The sequence below is a fragment of the Mustela erminea genome, chromosome 6 (assembly GCF_009829155.1).
Source record: "Mustela erminea isolate mMusErm1 chromosome 6, mMusErm1.Pri, whole genome shotgun sequence".
Classification (NCBI taxonomy): domain Eukaryota; kingdom Metazoa; phylum Chordata; class Mammalia; order Carnivora; family Mustelidae; genus Mustela; species Mustela erminea.
Window position 1 is genome coordinate 130029442 of NC_045619.1, and position 9236 is coordinate 130038677.

At 40.4% G+C, this 9236-nt stretch overlaps 1 protein-coding gene across 9 annotated transcripts in view; it reads left to right on the top strand.

The window, feature by feature from the left end:
• Positions 1–7292, top strand: part of ACBD5 (acyl-CoA binding domain containing 5) — a 41989-nt gene extending 34697 nt beyond the window's left edge. For 7 of the 9 annotated variants that reach the window (XM_032349710.1, XM_032349712.1, XM_032349706.1 and 4 more), the window contains one exon: positions 5757–7292. In XM_032349710.1, the coding sequence (XP_032205601.1) occupies positions 5757–5889 (133 nt within the window). In that variant the 3' untranslated portion in view covers positions 5890–7292. Of the gene's footprint in view, positions 1–9; positions 348–5756 lie in introns of those variants that run through there. The other 2 variants (XM_032349714.1, XM_032349713.1) reach the window with 2 other exon arrangements.
• The last annotated feature ends 1944 nt before the right edge of the window (positions 7293–9236 follow it).

The following is a 9236-nucleotide window of genomic DNA, read 5'->3' on the forward strand; positions in this document are numbered from 1 at the left end:
TTTTTTTTTCAGACAGAGCTTTTAATAGTGGTGAAGAGGATAGCTCCATATGGATGTTGTCATACTGAACATTCTGTACCAATCCTGAGACCCAAACTATCTTGGAAATGATATCTAGTGGATTTCTAGGTATCTGTTAGGCTTAAAAAAAATGAAAGCCTGATGCTTATTTTGGCCCTTTGCTAACTTTAAAGGATTATAGACAATGGGGAGGGAAACAAATAATGCCTGTATGCATTATTTCATTTCATTTCAGAGAATTTTTAGCCTGATGGTTGACTATCTAGAAATAGACTTTTCTTTCCTTTCCTTTTATATTTATTTATTTATTTATTTGACAGGCAGAGATCACGAGTAGGCAGAGAGGCAGGCAGAGAGAGAGATGTGGAAGCTGGCTCCCGCTGAACAGAGAGCCCGATTCGGGGCTCGATCCCAAGACCCTGGGATCATGACCCGAGCCAAAGGCAGAGGCTTTAACTCACTGAGCCAGCCAGGCACCCCTAGAAATAGAGATTTTTCTAACTTGAGGGCCAAAATTCCAGTTTGGGATGCCAGGAGATGCCTCAAATAGGTCTGAGAACATACTGGGACCCTTGAAAGAACTCTTGAGATTGTCTAGGTTAGGAATAACCTGAGGCTCCGTCTCTTGGGTTCAAGAAAATCCTTAAAGCATTTTTTTGGAGACACTATGTAAACTGAATTACTTAACATGGGTGGGCATATAGATCACCGTACCGCTTAACCCACTCCTGGCCTTACTTCCTTTTTGGTGATTTCATCACTATTTCCCATTAAGTAACAACAGACAGGGGAGAAGAAATGGGATATTTGATCATTTTCAGTGCTCTCTAATATATGTGCAGTCAAAACCCATTTTTAAAAATCTCTAAGTTTAAATAATTATGGGAATGTGGTTCTTCTACTAAAGAACCCAGCTCCCTAGTTAACTATTAACTGTACTCGCTACCAAAAGCCAAAAGGAGACATCTGCCCTTTTCTTCTCTGAAAGGGATAAGCAGCACACTAGTTAGTGCTAGTTAGTTAAGTGCTCCCGTGATAATACGTGATGGCAGAGAAACCAAAATGCATCGGGGTTTGGGTGAATCCTTTCAGTCTTCCTGCTTTCTGCTTACGTTAAGACAGTTTGACTTATGTTCGAAAGTTCCGTGGTACATTCACGTTCTTGGAATACACACGCCCACTTGAAAAAACTTGAGTAGGAGTTCAGAAACAAAAACTGCTCTCACAGTGTTATTTACCTCTTTTCTAAGTCATTTGTATAGATGTCATTTAAGCTGTGTGGAAGGTGGGTGTCAGGGTTCGATAAACCTTAGTCTAAGTCCTTTCTTTTCTTCTTTTCACTCATTTTACATCTCCCATGATGGTTGGGTTTAGTGATACACTGTGTTTTTTTGTTTTGTTTTAAGATTTTATTTAGGAACAGAGAGAGTATGGGGGTGGTACAGGCAGAGGGAAAGGGAGAAGGAGGCTCTCAACTGAGCAGGGAGCCCGACATGGGCTTGATACCAGAACTGAGATCATGACCTAAGCTGAAGGCAGATGCTTAACCAACTGAGCCACCCAGGTGCCCCTCACACAGTGTTTTAAATTTTAATTTCCCTGATAAATAAAGGGAAAAAGAAGCCAGTCTCTTTTCACTATGTAGTAAGAGTGCTATACTCAAGCAGCACGACACAGTGGCACTAAAGTTAGGTGTTGACATATTTTGCAATGTATTTCAAAGTGCCTTTTCATGTTTCCTTTGTTGAAAGTTGAGGATTGGAGAGTAGAGGAATTTGGCACAAGACAAAAACCCTGAAGCTTACTTGGGTTAATAATTTGTGTTAGGCTAAAGTTTGTAATAGTTTGTCACTTTATTAAAGACAGAAAAAACAATGACTGCTTCAGCAGTCACCAAAAACTATGGTTTTTCTGTAAGCATTTTTTTAAGATCCTCCTTACTGATAGACATTTATACCATTTCTCCTAAGTATCCCTTTCAGTTGCTTCCAGATGTCTCTGAATGGAGAAACTCTCCCTATTAATATTCTACTTTGTTATCGTTGAATCTTCATTAAGTTTTCAATGTGTTAAGTGTTTAGTCTTTCCAAATTACCAATTATTTACCACTGCACAACTGCATTTTGATGAGATAGTTTTTTTTTTTTTTTAAAGATTTGCTTATTTGAGAGAGAGAGCACGCAGAGGGGAGGGGCAGAGGGAGAAAGAGAGAGAATCTCAAGCAGACTCCCCACGGAGTCTGATACTGGCCAGTTGAGCTCAGACCCTGAGATCATGACCTGAGCCAAAATCAAGTCTCTGATGCTCAACTCACTGAGCCACCCAGGTGCTCCCAATGAGATAGTTTTTTACCTATTTGTTTATATACGTAACAAATTAACTGGGGTTGAAGGTAGAGCCATTGATACACAAATATGTTTCAGCCTTGAGGGGACTTAGACATCTTTTCATCTGAAAGTGTGTAGCAATTTTTAATCTGACAGTTACAGGAATGAAAAATAGAAAACAGTGTGTATGGTTTGGAGGAGATGGGTTCTGTGTTAGAGATGAGGAGAAAGACCCAGAAATCCAGTTAGAGTGGCAAAGGTGTGGAAAGGAGTGGGTGAGCCCTATTCATAATAGGGACCATCCTGTGCCTCGACCTCTCAGTGTCTGGCATGTAGTGGGTTCTCAGTAAATGTGTGCAGAGTGCTTGGCTGAATGCCCACTATTTGTAGGAGTTCACATTGAAGTACTGTATGATACAGAAAGCTTTGTTTTATTTAATTATTTATTTATTAGAAAAAATTTTCCCCCATTTTATTTAATAAATAGGCATCTGGGTACAGGCACTCTGAGAACGTTCCATGTATATTTAAAATAAGCAGCTGTCTATTTGTGGTAAACTTTTTGAAAAGAATTTTTTTTAAAATATATTTTATTTATTTATTTGACAGAGAGAGAGAGATTATAAGTAGGCAGAGAGGCAGGCAGAGAGGCAGGGGGTGGGGAAGCAGGCTCCCCGCCGAGCAGAGAGTCCGAAGCAGGACTTGATCCCAGGACCCCGAGACTATGACCCCAGCTGAAGGCAGAGGCCTAGCCCACTGAACCATCCAGGCGCCCTGAAAAGATGTTTTCTTAAACATTAAAAGTAGTGCGTGAGGTCCACTGCTTGATTTTCTTTTCTCCCCAGTATAGACAAATCTAAATTCAAAGTAAATTGCTCACAGGGTGCCTGGGTGGCTCAGTCTGTTAAGCGTCTGCCTTTGGCTCAGGTCATCAAAGGGGGTCCTGGAATCGAGTTCTGCCTTGGGCTCCCTGCTCAGCGGGGAGTCTGGTTTCCCTCTCCCTCTGCCTGCCACCCCCCTGCTTATGCACTCTCTTTCTCAAATAAATAAAATCTTAAAAAAAAAAAAAAAGTATATTGCTTGCATTATCACTCTGCAGTGGATCAAGAAAAAAAAAAAAACCCAAAACCAGAAAAGACATTTTTTCTGAATGTGGCATGAACAGTAGCACCTGCAGACTTGTTCAGAAGTTGGCCCTGCGGAGCCTCCTGTGTTTCTGCCTCTTCCCAGGTCCCCAGCCTGACCATTCTAGTAAAATTATCCTAAGTAAAATACTAAAAGCCGGGCGCCTGGGTGGCTCAGTGGGTTAAGCCGCTGCCTTCGGCTCGGGTCATGATCTCAGGGTCCTGGGATCGAGTCCCGCATCGGGTTCTCTGCTCCGCGGGGAGCCTGCTTCCTCCTCTCTCTCTCTCTGCCTGCCTCTCTGCCTACTTGTGATCTCTCTGTGTCAAATGAATAAATAAAATCTTTAAAAAAAAAAATACTAAAAGCCACCCTATTAAGTCCAAAAGACTACTCTTGAGCTATTCCTTTGAAGGGAAGGATGTTTGTAACCACTTTTCTTTTTCATTCTGCCCAGGTCCGTAAATACACATGTAAAGTTTTTGGAGCACTGAGCTTTCAGTAGAGAGGTTCTAGAAACAGAGTAGGCGTAGGGAGGATCTCTGCATGAACACTCTTCAGGTGGAGCTCAGGGCAGGTGGTCCTGCCTGGAAAAGTCAGGCTTCTGCTTCTTAGGAGGGGAGAGGACCTCATCAGTACCGCTAAGCAGATCCTTGAGCGGGCCGGGCGAAAGGCATGATGTTTCCTTCTATCCTTAATCAGTTGTTTTCTGTAACTTTTCTTCTCTTATCACACATATCCTACATTTTGCAATTTCATTTAAAAAGAAAGAAGGACACAAAGATCTCAGGAAGAGCCTTGAAAAACATTCGAAAGTTCCAAAAATACGGATGGCGATTTGTGTCTATTTCCTTATTACAGGAGAAGATTGAGGGTTCAGAGAGTTGTGTGCTTTTTTGTAAATCTGCAGAGGATTTTGCTTAGTAATCTACATCACATGGGTTCTTAGTTAAGTGTTGCTAACTGTTCATCTTCCTGCTAAGGTTTCGCTAAAGCCTCCCTCAGGCTCTTAGTCTTTGGAACCAACCCGCAATTCTGGGGGCACCTGGGTGGCTCAGTCAGTTAAGCATCTGCCTTCAGCTCGGGTCATGATCTCAGGGTCCTGGGATCCAGTCGCAGCCCCATTTGGGCTCTTTGCTCAGCGGGGAGTCTGCTTCTCCCTCTCCCTTTGTGCCTCACTCCAGTTCAGGCATGCACATGCTCTCTCTCTCTCAGATAAAGAAATAAAATCTTCAAGGAAAAAAAAAAAAGGGCCACGCACAATTCTGTTCTGGCTCCAGGGGCCTTTTTTCCCCTTTCGTGCCTTGAGGGCTCTCCTTATGTTATGTGAAAATTGATCTGATTATTTAAAATATCATGCCCGCCAAGGAAGTATACCTAAGAGACTTTCTACAGAAGATAAAGGATGATGGTATTATCTAAAATATCACTCCCGCCAAGGAGTTGCATAAGAGCATTTCTCCCAAGGTGAGGAATGAATGTGTGTTAGAACGTTTCAGCCATTTTGGCATCTTGAGTTCTGAGGAGGGAAGAGAGATTTTATAGTTGTGGGACCTTTCTCAGACTTCCCATCATACGTGAATTGTTTCGACTCGTGCTAATAAGCCTACCCTTCTCCAGTCACTCATTCACTCTGCTATCAATAAAACTGTCATATTTTACCTTCCAAATTGTTAGTTTTTATGTCTCCCCCCGGCCCCCAAGCTAACCTGAGAGCTCTTTTGAAAGTTGAGAGCCTGACTCATTTATGTTTGAATCCCCAGTGCTTGGCACAGTGCCTGGAAAGTAACAGACACAAAATATATGTTGATTTTTTTAAAAAAGATTTTTATTTACTTATTTGACAGAGAGAGAGAGTGCATCAGTAGGGGGAGCGGCAGTAAGAGTGAGAGGGAGAGACAGGCTCCCCGCTGGGCAGAGCGCCCTATCCGGGACTTGATTCTAGGACCCTGGGATCATGACCTGAGCTGAGGGCAGACGCTTAACTAGCTGAGCCCCCTACGCGCCCCAGTATGTGTTGATTAAATGAATAGTCTAGGTTATACATCTATCAGGCTTTTGTAATCTTACTCAGCTTTTTTGTTTCACAGCGTTTTCAAGTTATAAAATAATTCCCAGAACTCTGAATTGCATTAAGCGAACTTAGAAAAGGATGAGAAGTAATTTCTTAAGGACTGTTGGTAATTTTATGGTTTGCTACTGAATGTGAATATTATTATATGTGATTGTTCAGAGAATTCTCTGGCATGGATGTGTTTTGTATTCAGGTTGCATTTATATTCATAGGAAATTGGTTTTTACTTTCTTTTTAAAGAAAACTGAACTGAAGGAAATGGTATTTTACCCAAGAAGACTACTGGGCCTGAATGACCTCAGAATGAAATGGATTGTGGAGCTCACGAGAAATCTCAGTTTGTGATGATTACACTTCATTTTGTCGTCCAATAGTTTGGTTTGTGTATATACATATATATATTTTGCACTACACAAATGATAACATTTTAAGGACTAATATTGCTGATACTTGAATAATTAATCTCAAGTAGGTTATAAGTAGCATACATAGATTTGCCCTACCCTTGAACTTGAAGGACATTAAATTATTAATTATTGTTTGGTAACATGTTTACCTGATTATCTCCCATAGAGAACTATAAGCTGCTTTTCCAAGGTACAGTTGTGATAATGAGATGAGATTTATAACTGGATATTTTTAATTTTCTAAATTAACTATGAGGAAGAATGCAAACCAGGCGTGGATTTCAAATGAGATTAAATCAACTTTCTATCTTAGTCACTGAATTGCCATGCCAAGGAGTAGAAAACTGCTGGAAGAATGTTCTCCACATCCAGTCTGTGGGCTGCCCCTAATCTCTCCTGGCATTCATAGTGCTGACTTAGTGTTCAGGCATCGTTACTATAGAGTAGAGCCCTACGTACGAGGCTTACTTTTTCCACATGAACACAAACTAGACATTACTCGCTGACAGGGATGATGAAGAATTGGCTTCAAGTAGGTCTGAAAGTATACTCTGAGCCTGTAGATCATTGATAAGATTTTATTCAATCGTATACATTTATTCCTTTGTAATCGCTTTTCTTTAACTGAGGATATCTTGTTTCTGCTTCATAGGGTGCTTTGAAATATAAAATGAAAACTTATTTATACTGTTTTTACAAAGGTCAAAAAGGAAACACATGAAAATCACTTTTCTGCAACTGGCAAACTACACAGACGGGACTCTTAACCTCCTAGTGCCTCCGTTTTTCCTTCGGGGTATAATATTTGAGATACACCTATTTCACAGGGGTGATGGAAGGATTTGCAAGTTGACAGGCTCTGTGCTTCCATATGAGTAAGGCACACCCAACTAATGTAAACCTAAATGTCCCCCCACCCCATTTAGACTAAAAAGACTACTTTAGATCCGTGAAGGCTTTGTTTGGAATCCCTCTTCCTGTAAACCTTCCAAAACTCCACTCATTTAGATGTACCTTGTACCATAAAGATGTCTCTCATTTGAAGGCATAGTAGCAAATAATTTTTAAGCATTCTTGGTATGTATGATGTTGGGTTAAGCATCGTGTGTTCAGAGTGTTTTCAATAAGAAAGTAATCCATCCCTAGGATAGAGGGTGGTTCTGTGTTTGCTTGAAGAAAAAAGTATAAGAATACAATTTGCTTTCCCCAGACTCTTTTTCCTTATTTTTTTTCATGTAACTTGGTGTTTTTAATTTTTCAGTCACATCTTGATTAAAATGCATCTATCTAAAGGGATTACTAATATTTGTTTTTTAAAAACTGTTCTCTAGTTATTTAGGGAAAAAAATGAAGCAAGTAACTGAATTATATGTAAAAATAAGATTTAGACCTGTGGATCAGGGATTATTTTCAAAAATTAGATTATCAATTTGGTATCAAAATGGTGGGTTTTCTCATTAGTAAATAAATTAACTAAATGTAAATTAAGAATGTAAGCAGTTGTAATTCATTACAGGCAGTGGGAGGTGACTAACTACTAGGGATAACCATTTGTATCCTATTCCAAAGTCTTATTTTATAGTTTGAACAGCACTTTGCACACAGTTCTTGTATATAGAAGTAAAGATGTAATTATAGGATATAGCGTTACTGCTTTGTTTAACAAGAACCTCATTTAAAATTTTAAATTGACAGCTGGTATTTTTTTAATGATCTACTTCTTTTCTGTTTCTTTATTGTAAAACTATGTTAAAAATAAAAGGTTAATGAGAAATGTCATGGTTTTTATCGCTTGTTACTGGGAATTCATAGAAAGTAATCATGCCCTTTCAGAATAGAGCCACGCTATTAGATACAATTTTATAAAAGTCCAAAAGTGGGATAAAGCAGAACTCCTTTAGTCATGTGGTTGAGTGTTATTGATCGAGTCAAAACCTTAGTTTCCGTTCTTTGACCAAATGGATGACTTCCACCAGCCACTCAGTGCACCTGTACTCAGCTGAGGTATCTTAAATATAAACAGTTGGTCCTGGGTAGAATATTTTGAGAAGATTTGTGTTTTTATGGTGTGTTCTTTTTTCTTTAAAGATTTTATTTATTCATTTGAGAGAAAGAGCACAAATGGGGAGTTGGGGGAGAAAGAGGATGGAGAGCAGGAGCCCCAGTGCGGGGCGAGTCCCAGGACCCTGGAATCCCAACCCAAGATGGAGGCAGATGCCTAACCAGCTGAGCCACCCAGACACCCCTGTGTTTGTTTTTTTAAAGATTTTATTCATTTATTTGATAGAGTGAGAGAGAGAGAGCATCAGCAGGGGGAGGGGGAGAAGCAGATTCTTGGGGGTTGATACCAGGGTCCTGGGATCATGAACTGAGCCAAATGCATACGCTTAAACCACTGAGCCACTCAGGTACCCCAGGATTTGTGTTTTTAATACAAATACATAACTTACAACTTCTACAGATGGTGGTAAAAGTGATGTTAGCTATTTGTATCATTTAAGATCCCAGCGTTCTGCAGCACGTCCTAAAAACTTAACTGCAGTGACTCTGGATTTTTTTCTCATATATAAGAAGTACACAGGGTACCTGGGTGGCTCAGTTGGTTAAGCATTTGACTTGGGGTCACGTCAGGGTCCCTGCTCAAGGGAGACTCTGCTTCTCCCTCTCCATCGGCCCCTCCCTCCACTCATGTGCTCGAGTTCACCCTCCTCCTCTCTCTCAAATAAATAAATAAATAAATAATCTTAACAAAAAAAAAAAAAGAAAAAAGTCCAGAGGTAAGACAGGTCGCTTCCACGGTTCAATTAGGGACACAGCTTCCTTCCATTGTCCTGTTCTGCCCTTTTCTTCGTGTGGCTCGTGTCATTCTGCTCGACAGATGGCTGCTGCCTGTTAGATCTGATGTCTGTTGTACAGGCAAAGGAAGATCTTTACCTGATCGGGAACCAGTAACTTCTTGGAACTCACACAGGACACTCCCGTCTCCCTATCATTGGCTAGAGCTGGTTTCCTATAGTTACACCTGCTTCTCCCCATGCCTGCCAATCCCCCTGCTTGTTCTCTCTCTCTCTGACAAAGAAATAAAATCTTAAAAAAAAAAAGAAAAGAAAAGAAAAGAAAAGAAACTGCCAAAATGTCTTCTGGAATGGCTGTACTATTTTGTATTCCCACCAGTAAGAAAGAGTTCTTGTTTCATGTCCTGGCCAGCATTTGGTGGTGTCAGTGTTTTGGATTTAAGCTGTTCTTAAGTGTTTGGATTTAAGCTGATGGGTGTGCTGTGACATC